The sequence below is a fragment of the Musa acuminata genome, chromosome BXJ3-3, assembly GCF_036884655.1.
Source record: "Musa acuminata AAA Group cultivar baxijiao chromosome BXJ3-3, Cavendish_Baxijiao_AAA, whole genome shotgun sequence".
Taxonomy (NCBI): Eukaryota; Viridiplantae; Streptophyta; class Magnoliopsida; order Zingiberales; family Musaceae; genus Musa; species Musa acuminata.
The window spans coordinates 27,167,926-27,182,443 of record NC_088351.1 but is presented as its reverse complement, the minus strand read 5'-3'; the positions used below and the strand labels follow the sequence as shown (position 1 = coordinate 27,182,443).

The 14,518-nt window shown below is 38.0% G+C and overlaps 2 protein-coding genes across 3 annotated transcripts; one reads left to right on the top strand and one right to left on the bottom strand.

Moving 5' to 3' along the window:
• Nucleotides 1-1,257: 1,257 nt before the first annotated feature.
• On the bottom strand, nucleotides 1,258-6,482 carry LOC103978396 (protein LIKE COV 1). 2 transcript variants are annotated; one of them, XM_009394176.3, is made up of 8 exons: nucleotides 6,248-6,482; nucleotides 5,387-5,439; nucleotides 5,182-5,291; nucleotides 3,987-4,154; nucleotides 3,816-3,913; nucleotides 1,872-1,998; nucleotides 1,619-1,764; nucleotides 1,258-1,517 (listed from the first exon to the last, which is right to left on the bottom strand). In XM_009394176.3, exons 1-7 carry the CDS (start codon nucleotides 6,416-6,418, stop codon nucleotides 1,664-1,666), a joined length of 828 nt encoding a protein of 275 aa, XP_009392451.1. In that variant the 5' UTR covers nucleotides 6,419-6,482; the 3' UTR covers nucleotides 1,258-1,517; nucleotides 1,619-1,663. The 2 variants fall into 2 exon arrangements, with proteins under 2 accessions (XP_009392451.1, XP_009392450.1); XM_009394175.3 differs by having other exon boundaries at nucleotides 1,258-1,764.
• A 921-nt stretch (nucleotides 6,483-7,403) lies between these two features.
• LOC135632509 (probable WRKY transcription factor 65) lies at nucleotides 7,404-8,074 on the top strand (the record flags this gene model as incomplete). Its single annotated transcript, XM_065141118.1, has 2 exons — nucleotides 7,404-7,480; nucleotides 7,549-8,074. Coding segments are annotated over 2 exons (603 nt in total), but the record flags the coding sequence as incomplete, so codon positions are not given.
• Nucleotides 8,075-14,518: the final 6,444 nt, after the last annotated feature.

Sequence of the window (14,518 nt, the reverse complement as noted above, 5' to 3'; positions counted from 1 at the left end):
TCGGATATCGATGGTTCAGTTACGATTCTTGATTTTTTGGGGAATTGGCGTTTTTGAACGGGTGATTCTTTGATTTATAAAATAATTAATAATTTTTAAATCATTTTTAATTTTTAAAAAATATTTATATAAAAAAAATGGTTCGAATCGGAATCGAAACTGTTGAGATCGGCCCTATGTGGTTCGGTTCCGAAACCAAGGTTAAAAGAGAGTAAAAGATGGAGCAGTTCAATTCCAAAACCAAAATAAAAGATAGAGAAAGACAAGTACCGAACCCAACAACATGAGACGAATAGAGAGAGAGAGAGAGAGAGAGAGAGAGGAAAAAAAGTCCCCAACTACTAATAGCATGAGATGAGATGAATAGATAGAGAAAGAGTAAAAGATGGATGAATAGATAATAGAGAGAGAGAGAGAGAGAGAGGAAAAAAAAAAGTCCCCAACTACTAATAGCATGAGATGAGATGTATAGATAGAGAAAGAGTAAAAGATGGATGAATAGTTACTAGAGAGAGAGAGAGAGGAAAAAAAAATCCCCAACTACTAATAGCATGAGATGAGATGTATAGATAGAGAAAGAGTACAAAATGGATAAATAGATACTAGAGAGAGGAAAAAAAATCTCGGACACTAGATGAATAGATAGAAAAAAAAAAAAAAAAGATGAATGAATAGATAGAGAAAGAAAGTAAAAAATAGAGTACGAACCATCTAGATCAATAGATAAATAAAGAAAAAGATGGTTGGAGTGCATTCACCCAAAACTAAACTTATCTTTTTAAAAAAAAAAAAAATTTGATTCATTTAAAATTTATAAGTTGTCACATGAGGACATGACTAATTTTGATCTAATTTCCTAATTTACTCGAGGAAAGGAAGATCAAATCATATATTTAATAATACAAATGCTGTGAAATGTGCCAAGGTAAGGCCTTCTTATCTTCTTCATCCTGCGTGTGCTCGACCTAAAACGGATTTAATAATTATCCAATTTTTTTAATATTATCTTTTAATTATTTTATATATTTTTATCTCTTTATTCTTAAAAAAATAACCCATTGCTGCTTCCACTCCTACGATTGAACTTTACAAAGTGATGCAATCAGTGACAAATACAACTTTGTGTTACTACACACTCAAAAACTGGGCAGAAAAATATTGACGATGGATTACCTAATTCACTTTTGTACGCAAAATTAGTCAATAATTTTCTCATCTCAAAGGAGTTACGAGCAAAGTGACTGAAGAAGCATCCTATTACGTCCAACCATTTCTTTTAGTCGCTAGAAACCAAAAAGTAGATGCCTAACTGAAGACTGTAAAAAAGATCATAGCAGGTCTTCCTACAATCCATAATGCTGAAATGGTACGTTACCTAACGATTACGATGTGAAGAAGCTGAAGTAGAACACCACCTAACGATTACGATGTGAAGAAGCTGAAGGAGAACACCGGGAAGCAGTAATTCAGGTGACACACAGAATTAGCATGAAGAATTCTGCAAAATTTCTTATGACCTATTTACAAGTAGCAAACGAACCAAAGCCAAAGAAGTGTGTTAAGAGCCATCAAGAATTGCCAGACCGCTCCAAGAAAAAACCGGCAAGTCTTCCACTACCTGAAACTAATGAAAATTTTGCCCTGCTATATCTGCCAGCAGCAACTAAGGGTAAATTCTGCCAGATCTAGCTCCATCAGGTACTGTATGTGGATCCAGTGCTGACAGAACTTGAGGCATTGACATACCCCCAGAAACAACAATCTCTGCGTTCCCCATGAAAAGAATATCATGAATATTAATTTTGACTGATATTAATGATAAATGAATATAGGCAAAGTGCATTAAACAATTAAAAAGGACAGAAATCTACCAATTCCTTCACGAACAGAAATATTTGGTCTGATAACATCTTTTGAGCTGACCAGAAAAATGTCACCGATATAAAGATGGTTGGTTGGAACATAGACACAGCAGAGTTCTTCCTCACCAGAATAACTCTGTTGGAAGATCAATTGAAAAGAGAAATGTGAGACTACAGACAAGCCACCGGGAAGAAATAGAGACAAACACTAACAACAATGATGCATAGACCAAACGTTGCTCATGCACATGCAAATTCGATATTCAAGTGAAGACAAAATTATTTACCTTTTTTTGTCTTTTGGACAAGGGCACATGACCTGAGGCTATAGGCAGGACTAATAGAAAGTCATCCTAGGCCACAAATTGGAATACAATGTTCACTCATTCCATGTAAAGCCCATTGAGGTCATAGAGAGAAGCCAAAGCCTTAAGAAAAGGAGCAACCATGCATATAACATAGACAGTATCTGCATCCAGCAGGAAATAATGCAACTATGGTTGATCAAACCACTTAGCCCGTCATTCAAGATGACAATAAGAACTAAGCTATGTGTGGTCAGTCAAAGAATTATTCACTTGATACAAGGATTTTAACACCAGTTTGGGGCCTGTTTCATTAACCTAGGACCAGTGTGATTTTTGTATCATCAAATAAAATAACAAAAAATTAAATGCATAGATACCGGTAACAAGTTATATGTCTCGACACCAAATACTTAGTCAAACCAATAAATAATGGTTGATGCATAATGATCTGATCATGATTTAAAAACTTGACTTGATAGCACTACAATGCATGTGTCTTCACACAGTGGTTGTTTCAACACCAACAAAAATCCTGTGAAGTCCAAACTATTTGGGGTCACCTAACATAGTGGTTGTTTCAAATAAGTAATAATGTTTCAATAATTCTAATACATAACCCATGTCAACCTAAAGCTAATTAAATGTTTGAATACGACTACTACTCGAGGACCACAATCTCTGTAACATAGGAACTCCCTTACTGTCCTATCAGAGTGAAGCCCTCTCTTTTAGTTAACCAGAGTCGTATGCTCTTTCACTTAACTAGTTATCTGCACATGCTGCAGATAAGTTAATTAGCATCCATATCAAGGTATTCCTTGTGACAAAAAAAGACAAATTCAGTGCAAGAGACTCTTGCCAATTCGGCATCTGAGGAAAGTCAAAAAGTATACAACCTACTCCTGCAGCAACCAGAGAGGATGTTTCCCTGCTGATATTGTCAAAAGAAGTTCAATGAATTGAAGGATTTAACTAGGGTAAATGATGCATATGTATCATTGACAACATGCATATCCCTGTTATTGATCAAACCCACCTTAGGGAGCACTGTATGAGTTTTGAAGGTCAGGCACTACGATATCTGTATAGAAGTGCCTTGAAGTGTCCACTTGAACCCTAGTTTTCTTATGTTGTTTAGAAAAAAAGAACTTTAAGTTAAACCTGAACCCTCATATAAATGCTATCAAGTAGAAAGCATTGTAAATCTTGATCTACCAACCATGATAGAGACATTTTCCCACACTTTTTACCCTAAAGGATTGCTTGTGAACTGCTCTGTTCCAATGATCTTATTCTACTCTCTCTCTCTCTCTCTCTCTCTCTCTCAGTCTCTAGTGCAGTGCTGCAACTTGGCATGCCATCAGCTCTCCATCCCACCAGACACTTATCCCAGCTGTTCATTAATGAAGATTTGGCCAACTACCAGGCTTTTCTTATCAAGCTTTAAGGATGAACTGAAACGCACGTAAAGAGTAAGATATACTGTCTTATTGTAAAACACCAAAAGGGAGAATCAGATCTTTGGACCAGTGCATAAAACAAAATTGTTTATGCACATAAACATGAATATGAACCACAAAAGCCATCATGAATTATTATGCAACATGTAATACCACCAATAGTTAACGATGACAGCTGACAAGACCTGAAGAACAACAGTGGAAGTGATAAATCCAAATGCATGTTCACCAAGCCGAGGGTGCCTGATAATTACAACTTCCTTGAATGCTTGTTTATTCTGGTCTGTATTAAAAAAAAAAGAACCAGTGATATATATACTTAGGTTTGAAAAATTGAACAAGTAGAAATTACTTACCAGGTGAGACAGCAGAACTAATTTGCTTAGAGGCATTGTAGATGTGACGAACAAATGGCATCCGCTTGATAAACCATTCGCCAAGACTAAGGACAGATGCACCAAGCCATGATGACATGAATACTCCAACCAAGAAAATGAAGGTTATGGAAGTTACAAAACCAAGTCCTGGGAAGGTAAGGATTCAGCATTTAGAAAACAAAACATTGACAGGAAGGGGGACAAATTAAAAGAATCTATGGCAAAGGCTCTTCTTCAAATTTAGCTATCTTACACCTGTGTTTGCTCCACAATAGTGAAAAACCCCAAGTGCTTCCAAAATGTTCCACCCCAAGCATAACAAAGGACAAAGCAAGAAAAATTTACATGATACAATTGTGCATGCACATTGTTGAGTACGCTCCAAGAATTGTGCATGTGTAGCGCATGCTCCAAGACATGTGGATGAACACACACGTAGATACTTAAATAACATATGAAGTTACATAAAAATGAAGACGTGATTGTATCACAAACAAGAAATGAAAACGAATTGCTCAACCTCACTAAATAAGACAAGTGACCCAGTTGATTGACCGAAAACCGTGGCAAGCTACTTGCAAAACAGAACATCACCCACTTCTTCCTGGATGTACTAATTTCAGAGTACACGTCTGCAAGCTTCTATACATTTGATCCATCAGACCCAGAAAGATGGCTCGAGCAATCAAAAGATGAAACCCTCAGTCATTGGACTTTCCAATGAAAATTTGTGATGCCCAATCAGCATAGGAACCTAAAGGTTGCTACTTGCTAGAGTAATTGAAATTTTACAACAGTCTTTAGATTTTCAAATGAAAGAAGTGTATTATGTCAAATGTGAACTGCAAGGTTAGCCAGACTGGTTTTGCAGCTTAAGAATGAGAAGAAAAACGACAGGGACTTTAAAATGGAAGGTCCAAAGAAGCATTAATGGTTCCAGTATTATATTATCAAAGAATATGTTCGATAAGAGTGAAACAATCTCAGCATCAAACAGCATCCAGGAAAAATCAACAACCATCTGAGAACATGTACTTCCAAACAGAAACCAGTAATGGAAAACTCAGCTACAAAGATCATTTAAATAAATATTTCATTACAATAAATGTACAGCATCTGAATTGTCACTTGAATCACATAGAATATTTTGAAAAAAAAATAATAATGTGCATACCAAATAAGTTTATCCCAAGTTGAGCATAGATCGGAGAAAAAAATCCATCAACAAAATGAATAAACCACCAGGTGATATAAAAGGTGATAGCAATTGGAAAGAGGATCACACTGCAAATGCAGAAAAAGTGATCGGTCACTAGTTAATAAGATCAAAACTAAAAGCATATGTAAGTTCATGCTGGATATAGATGAAAGAAGCTTACCATCCTGTCATGAACTTTTTCGAAGCCCAACTGTGGATGACTATATAAAACGCCTGCACTTGAAGAAATGGATTAGTAAAACCATTTCTTAGGAAAAGCTGCAATGATAAGCATCAAGTCTACATACATCGTCACAATACTTGATAAGGATTTCAAAACGAGAGCAGTTAGCACATAAAGAAGAACCACATAACCTTTTTCCAGTAGTTAATGCAGTGGCAAACATCACGGGCTCTGTAATGAAAACTTAAATCGAATGTGGGTATGGTGTTAAGACAGAAACTATTTGCCACAGTGAGATAGCAACGGGAAACAATGGCAAGGGCTTTAAAGTTCTCCATTTGAGCATTCCGCTCAACTAATAAAAGTGACGTACAAGGCACGAAATAATTAGAGAAGTTCAGTATATGCTGCAGCTAAACTTCATATATTTTAGCAAATGAGCTCTACCATCAACATATTTCCTCGCAGATAAACGGCCAAGGCACGTCTAACACGATTCGATGTCATTGATCTGAACATTGTTAACCTCAGATAACAGGAAAAAAAAAGGATTTTTTTTCTTTGATGCCAATTCCTTACACCAAATATGCGAGAAGATACGATTATATGTTCCAATTTCAAGCCTAATTAGGTCAAAAGAATAGCATCCTTCCGCGGCTCATGAACAAACCCTAAAAACAATAACTAAAACCAGACTCAAGTCCATGAACATCCATATCACAGAGGCGACAATGATCGCCGAATACCACAAAACCAAAAGGAAATGAGCGGAAACAATGTAAAACGAAATCGTAAAAGGAATGCATCAAACCGAATAGAAGATCGACAAGAACGAAGAGATCGGTGGAGGTGGACCACCTCTCTACCGGTGTGGGAGTGGCGGTGGTGGTGGTGGTGGTGGTGGTGGTTAGGGCAAGCGGAGGAGGAGGAAGCCCTGGAATCGGAGTCGTGGTCCGCGACGGGGATGAGCAACTCACGATCCCTCTCCCTATTTCCCATTGGACTCGACGACTTCTCGTCGCCCATCATCGCCTCGCCTCGATCTCTCTTCCTCCCTCGCTCTTCCAGTCGCTCAACCGAAGCGCTGAAGCAAACCCAAACGGAAGGGAAATGAAATGGTAGAAAAATTTACACACCCTCCAATAATACCCAAACCTTCACCCTCATCAACGCAAAATGTGGCGACAATCAAGGGCAGTTGACGTCACTCACGGCTGACCAAATCGATCTAATGGACGGTTGAGATCAATTGGGTGAAGCGCGGGCCTTCGGTGGGTGGAGAACATAAAGGTTTCTCCACATAATGTGCTAAAGCAATTGCCGCGTCGTCTGAACCGTTAGATCTGGACGGGTCTCTTAATCTGGACGGTTGGACGGTCGAGATGGAGATGGGAACAAAAAGCATCATCCGATGACAAAATATTGATTTTTGGGAATATTCTCACTAAGAGTTACAAAAGTGAGACAGAAAATAATATCTATTTAATTTGATCATAAACTACTGTATGTGGGGTTTTGATCAAATTTATTTAATCTCTAACAGTGGGAGCATTATGAGAGAAGATAATAAACTTCAATCAATAGTTGAACACTAAACCTTCTTTAACTCTCATATCAAAAATACCAATCATATACATTAAAGATTTCTAATATCTTAATTATGTATACAATGTTTGTTATATTTTTATCTATTTTATTCCTTGTATGATTAAATCTTATCGTTTTCCTATCATAATCAACCTATACTATAATAAAAAAATTGTAAGCCGTAATCAGATCGATTACATGAATGATTTATCGTCATTTATGATTTGGATAGTGGATAGTTAGTCTTGGTATCATTATAAGTCAATATATTTTTCTTTTTTCACACTTATGATATCATAATTAGTATTGATACTCTTTTTCTACTTAACATTTTATATATTTTTTATAGCTATTATAAACCCTTATAATATATATATTATAAGGGTTTATAATATATATATATATTATATTATAAACCCGAGTCTGATACTCGTTCCCGCCGTCGGATTCATGGTCATGGAGGAAGTACGGGCAGAAGCCCATCAAAGGCTCCCCTTATCCCAGGTGCGTACTTGGCTTCCGCGTGTGTGTGAGAGAGAGCTCTGGTTTCTTGTACGTTCGTGGCCATGCAGGAGTTACTACAGGTGCAGTAGCTGCAAGGGTTGCCCGGCGAGGAAGCAGGTGGAGTGCAGCCGCCTGGACCCCACCAAGCTCATCGTCACCTACTCCTTCGACCACAACCACCTCTGTCCCCTCCCCAGGAACGGCAGCCACCACCAGAACCGCCTACCTCCTCCGGCGCCGCCCCCCATAGAGGAGCCAGCGCCGCCAGCTCAGTCAGGCTTCAGACCGCTCGAGTCCACGCCCGAGCAGGAGGCGAAGTACCCCGTCGTGATCGGGAAGAACGAGCCGCTGCAGCAGGTCGACGGCGGCCGCCTCCCATGGTTCTCCGACGTGGCTTCTGCTTCCACTACCTCGGCTGGCTCCGACGAGCTGCTCTACGGCTCCCTCCATTTCGGTAGCGACGCGGCCACGGGATCGATGGCGGGGGAGAGGGAGGCTGGGCTGGGGGAGGAGTCGCTGTTCGCGGGGCTGGGGGAGCTGCCGGAGTACTCAGTGGTGCTCCGCTGGGGACTGACGTCGGGGCACACCGGGTGATGGACGGCGTACGGCAGTTGATGCTTTTACTTTTACTTTGGTTGACTACTCCGACACGATCTTCACAAATCAGATTTCTAAGTTATCCACAAATAACAAAGCAAATGAAAGCCCAGAAAGCCCAGAAATATCTTTTTTTTTTTTTTTTTTTTTGGCATTAGCGAATTGATATTTGAAGGAACAACAAAGGAATAAGTATATTTATATATACAAATAAATGATTGTTAACACATAGAAACCATCCACCGGTGAGTCAATCCATTTGATTCACCGTTGAAAATATAGGTCCTTCACTATGACTTCTCCTTGCTAACACAAAGAGTTAGCACAACGATCCTGTGTGGGAGTTCATAAGAAAGGTGATTCGTTGGGAGCGATCTAACCCTTGTATGGTAGAGTCAGGTTGGAGAGCTAAGTCATCCTTATTGTTGGGCTGCCTCCTGGGTACATCTCTGGATAGTATCGAGGGTCTTGCACAATAAGTTTATGTTGGGAGTGTCTCAGCTCGACCTCTCCGATGCTTAAGTCAGAGAGACAGAGAGGGAGATTAATAATGTAAATGAGAGAGTTAAGAGCTCTTGCCCGCTTGCCCCAGCTTGGTTCGGAGCTTGCCTTTTATACTTGGACATTAAGCGGCCTAGACGTGCGTTTGCCAAGGCCCCCCATACCTTACACAACGGAGGCATCAATGAGAGCGACTTGCTAGTGTATGCCCTTTGGTGCCCAGGGCAATCTGTTAGGGGATGCTTCTAGGCTGACTTCCTTGCCACTTTGGGTTAGGTAGGGAGTGGTCCCTTCATCGACCGTTGGAAATGGAAAACTAGTGAAGGCAGAATATGCCATCAGTCATTAATGCGAAGGCATGACTTCTGTTGATGTATTAATCAGGAGTGGGACATGTGGGCCTATTCTTGGAAGTTGGGGTAGGTGACGTGACCTCTTGTTGGTGGCCATAGGGAGGTGGTTCTCGGGCTTTTTCTTAGGTGTTGCTTACATGACGAGGGGAGCTGGGGAGTACTAGGATTATCCCTATTATTCATCCACCTAGAAAGGCATTGTTCAAAGCTTCAAATGGAGGTCTTGAAGGATGTTGCTTTTCCTATGTTCCTATATGGTGATGTCATCACTGTTTAGCTTTGGGTTCGTTGTTGGCACCATGGTGGTTTGTGCGAGGCCTGTTTAGGGTGGGTTGTACTTTACTGGGGTGACATTTGATTAGATGAGTATTGACCGAAGGGACCTCTCTCTCTTTTCCTCCGTCTCTATCTTCATTCTTCCCCTTTGATATATGAGTTCATTCTCTCTCATTTTTCGACATTTCCCTTCTGTTTTGAGATGTTTCCTTCTCCAATTTTACCTCCCCCTTCTGCACGAGAAGTTGAGTGTTCATTTGGGCATGTTTGTGTAACATCTTTCATTTTTAAAAATTTTATAAGGGCCTATTTGTAATATAGGGACCTAAATGTAAATATTAAAAATATAATATAATTTATAAAAGATTTAGATTAGGTTTAAAAAAAATGGTGGACATATGTCACTAGCTAACCTAATGGTGCCACCTAAGTTTGTTTTGTGGATAATACCTAAGCCCCCTTTATGCATGCTTACTACATTGTAATTCTTATATTAGTTAAATCTAATGCATTAGAGGAGAAATTAAAAGAGAAAAACTTAAGAGTTGTAGCCAATGTGGGTTTGAGAGGAGAAAGGAAGAGGAATTGAAGTAGGAGAAGAAGCTTTGCTTTGCTTGAGGTTTTGCATCAATTCCCTATATTTGAGAATCAAACTTTTTTAAGATAAGTATTCTAACTCCTTCCTACAGAAATTTTGATCTTTAATTTCATCTTAATTCTGAAAAATTTGGAAGATTTTGATTTCATACTTGATATTTCTATCGTTTGGGAATAAAACTGTGAGTTTGAATTTTTTTTTAGATTTGACCCTTCTATAATGTTCTAGTCATAACATTCTTCACAAATTCTTGATTTTGGAAAAGTTAGATTTTTTCAAAAATAAACTCATAGCTCTTCTTTTGATATAAAGATTGATAAATTTGGAGTCTATTTACCTACCAAAACTATTATTTCAATTGACCCTATGAAATTTGTAAAACAGAGACTATCGATTTTGACTTTTCAGTACTCTCTTGCTTATAACTTTATGTTGAAAACTCTGGTTTATTTGAAACATGATTTATTAAAAATTAGACTCATAGACCTTTTGTATATATTTAATTTAAAAGATTTGGAGTATAAATGCCTATTGAATCATTTGTTCTAATCAACTTTATGAATTCTACAAAACAAAGATAATATTCTCTGACCTTTGGTTACTAAATTATTTGTAACTCCTTATTGGAAACTCATATTAATACAAAACATAATTTATCTAAAACTAGATTAATACATATTTTGAATGAGCCTATTTTATACAAATTAGAGTATAATTTGTTATCCAAATAATTCATGTAATATGCCTCTCAAATTCTATTAGAATCGAGCTTTGGTCGATTTTGCTTTCATCTCTTTGGAAATTGATTTCAACTAAAATCTTTACTGTAGTTCAGCTTTACATTATTGCTTCAAATTTCTATATACTTTTTTCCTACAAGTGTTTGCATACCTAAATCTATTAGGTAAACTTTATATTTGTATCGTAATGTTTCGTATAGGCACATGCATTTCGTTGTTCCGCATATATTTTCGATATGTGCCAACTTTATTGTTCACAATACTCTTTGGTACTCTGGTGTTTGTAAGATTATTTGAACCTTTGCTAGAAATAGTAAAGGGATTATTTGGACCTTTTTCAAAAATGGTAAAGGGATTATCTAGACCTTTACCAAAAATGGTAAAGGGTATATACTTAGAGCCTGCGATGCTTTGTCGGTCCTCTCTGGCTTCATCTGAACGTGGATGGATGACACTCCCAGACCTGGGAGATTATATTTGGGATCCCACTTCACATTTTATTTATTTGATATGATATCCAAAGCTTTGGTTATATGCTTCTATATGTGCTTTGGATAAGAATGAAATGTATGCAACATCAAATACGACGTTTGAGCTTTTGTTTCGTATTTGTTCTTTGATATGTTCCAAAATATTTCATTTGTTATTGATATTTCCCGAAAAACTTCATATGTCATTGATATACTCCGAAATACTTCATATATCATTGATATGTTCCGAAGCATTTTCTTTGCCATTGATATGTTCTGAAATGTTTCATCTGTCATTGATATACTCCAATTAGCTCTTACTCCATTGTTATGAATAAAACATGTTTCGAACAATATGACATTGTAATTCTGGATACGTCGAGTAGCTATCTTTGAACTCTTGTATCTCTGTCTTATATTTTGAAACCTTATTTGTTTGAAACTGTCCTCTTTGTCATGGATATGTTAGTCACTTATTGGGCTTTATATGCTCACTTTGTTGCTATATAATTTTTTTTAAGATAACGTGTTGCTCGCTAAAATGTTTAAATTGGGCTGAGGTAGTGGAAGGCTAGAAGATTTTTTGGACAAATCTTTTGTAGTTTAAAGATGGTTGATCTATAAGTACATTTTATATATAATGAAATATTAATGACAAATCTAGATTGATGTATCTTGTAAATGTTTAAAAAGTATCTCTCATGTTAGGATTTTGAGAATGTTAAAATTGTGTAATGATATAAACATGTAGTACATGTTGGTTTTGTGATTGTATAGAATACCACACTTGTGGAATTATGGATGTGAATGACTTATATTTTCTCAAGGTCCCCTCAAATGTGTGTTTGGATCTTGGAATTGGATTGTTGATCTGAATTATAATATTATCGATTTTAAGATAGGTTCACGCTTCCTGAATGAAAAAATTCGAGGGGCATGATAGCCTGGGTGGGAGTGTAGTTCTACAATAGTAGGTGTTAGCTTGACCACGTGAGAGGGAGGATTGGTATCAGTCCGTCATAGTGGGTTTTGATTCAACCGCCATGGGTAGGAGTATCGATATCAGTCCACTGGGGTGGCTCCACCGTAGCGGGTCTTGATTCAACCATCATGGGTGGGAGTATCGGTATCATTCCATTAGAGGAGGATTTGATTCAACCATCATGGGCAGGAGTATCGGTATTAGTCTATCGGAGTGGCTCTCATTGTAATGAGTCTTGATTCGACCATCGTGGGCGAGAGTCTCGATATCAGTTAGTCGGAGTAGCTTCTACCATAACAGGTCTTAATTTGACCACCATAGTGGGAGTATTGCTATCAGTCCATTAAAGTGGCTTCCGTTATAATGGGTCTTAATTAGATTGTCGTGGGCGGGAGTATTGGTGTCAATTCGTCGAAGCGACTTTCGCATAACAAGTCTTGATTTGACCGTCGTGGGTGGGAGGATGGACCCACTATGATGGGTTTAGTAGTTACAGTTGTCATGTAAACCAATCACGTGAGTGATAACTATATTGTGATGTCATTGGATCTATGCAATGAGAATTGGATTAAAATGAGATCATGATATTGAGACTAATTTAACTATAAATACATACCCTAAACATTTCTGGTCATATGTTACTCGAGAGGGACATTGAGATAGCCGGGCAGATTGATGTGCTGTATATCTATCATTATAATGGAGGTAGTTGATCTCTGCTAGTCATATGTGCCATGCAAGCCAATCATGTGAGTGATAGCCACATGTGACTTGACATGCAATCTTTTTGCTTATTATATTTTAACATTTATCACTTTATATTACCTGTTTTATATATATATATATATATATATATATATATATATATATATATATATATATATATATATATATATATATATTGTGATGTCCTTGGATCTATGCAATGAGAATCAGATCATGATGAGATCATGATAATGAGACCGATTTACCTTTAAACACAGATCCTAAATAATCCCGGTCATAGGTTACTCGAGAGGGATATCAAGATAACCGGATAAACTGGTATATTGTATACCCGTCCATATGATGGATGCAGCTGGTCTCATAGTTGCTCGTGTGGGGACACTAGGGATACAATACAAGTGCTCATTGGAGAATGAGTTCACTGATTGACCGCTTACGGAATGCTGGATGGTTGATAATGCCTTATTGTCAGATAGCGATTTCGTAGTCCTAGTGGTGTATTTGGTCCTTAGACTTGAGACATTTAGTTCTTAGACTTGAGACACCAAGGATGACCTGTATGAGTGCTACACTCTTTGATACCGAACTTATAGGTTTGAATGTCTCAGATCTAGCACAATCGGTCTTTGGGAGTGGTAGTTAACCTTACGAGGGCTATTGAGCGTTGATAAAGGATCATCTACTCTCAGTGTCATGAGAGGAATGTTCCATGTATTCTTGCCCATATAAATCCCTAGTCAGGATCATTCGGATTGAGAGAGAAAGAGTTCTCCGGGAGAATCCGATTAGAGTGAGACTTGAGTAGAAACCATATGGGTCTGACAATACCATACCCGGTATACGATCTCTAGGATATTAGATAGATGAGGGACCACAGGTACATGGTAACTAAGGATAGACAAGTCCAATGGATTGGATTTCCCTGTATCGTCTGGGGACTGTGACGTAGTGGCCTAGTACGTTCGCAGTCAATGAGTCGAGTGAATTATTATGGAGATAATGATTCACTGAGCCAAAGGGAGTTCTGACAAGTATGACTCACGGCCAATTCGATATTGGCCCTAGAGGGTCACACACATATGGTAGGCATTACGATGAGTAGAGATTTGGATATGAGATATCTGTCGTAGCCCATATCTTATTGGATATCCAATAAGCCTATGAATTATTGGATCCTATGGATGAGATTCAATAAGAGCCCATAAGAGATTATTGGATAGAGATCCAATAATCTAATAGGCTTGAGTAGTTGGATGAAAATTCAATACCCAATAGGGGAGGATCCATTAAGGTTAAGTTAATAGGGGACCTATATAAATAGGAGAGAACTAGTGGTTCATAGGCTAGAGTCTTTTGGTTGCCTCTCCTATTCTCCTCCCTCTCTCCATCTCAAAGTAGGCCTGGAGTTTTGATGAGCATCATCGCAGTCCTGTTGTATAGATTACCGCTAGAGAGGAAGGCGTTTGACCTCCTTCACTCTCTCCTATAGATATATAAGGATTCAGGGATATACAATCTCCCTAGGTAACATAATCTATCTCACATGTGGTTTTTATTTCACAGATTTTTGCACACTAATCTTTGTACAACAACGAACATATCTATGGGAATTGGAGATTTTTATTTTTTATTTTTTGTTCTTCCGCTGCGCATGTGATGTCGCCCCAAGATTTCCCAACAGTCTCATAGCTACTTGTGCGGCACACTAGGGATATAGTGTATGTGCTCATTTGAGAATGAGTTTACTAAATGATCTGCTCACGTAATATTGGATGGTTAATAATACCTCATCGTC

Excerpts from the sequence above, each read along its gene's own strand:
- LOC103978396 (XM_009394175.3), bottom strand. The coding sequence starts at position 6,418 with ATGATGGGCGACGAGAAGTCGTCGAGTCCAATGGGAAATAGGGAGAGG. Across the intron at positions 5,440-6,247 it reads ACTCCCACACCGGTAGAGAG|GCGTTTTATATAGTCATCCA; the intron begins GTGGTCCACCTC and ends CTTCAAGTGCAG. Across the intron at positions 1,999-3,815 it reads CTTCCACTGTTGTTCTTCAG|AGTTATTCTGGTGAGGAAGA; the intron begins GTCTTGTCAGCT and ends ATCTTCCAACAG.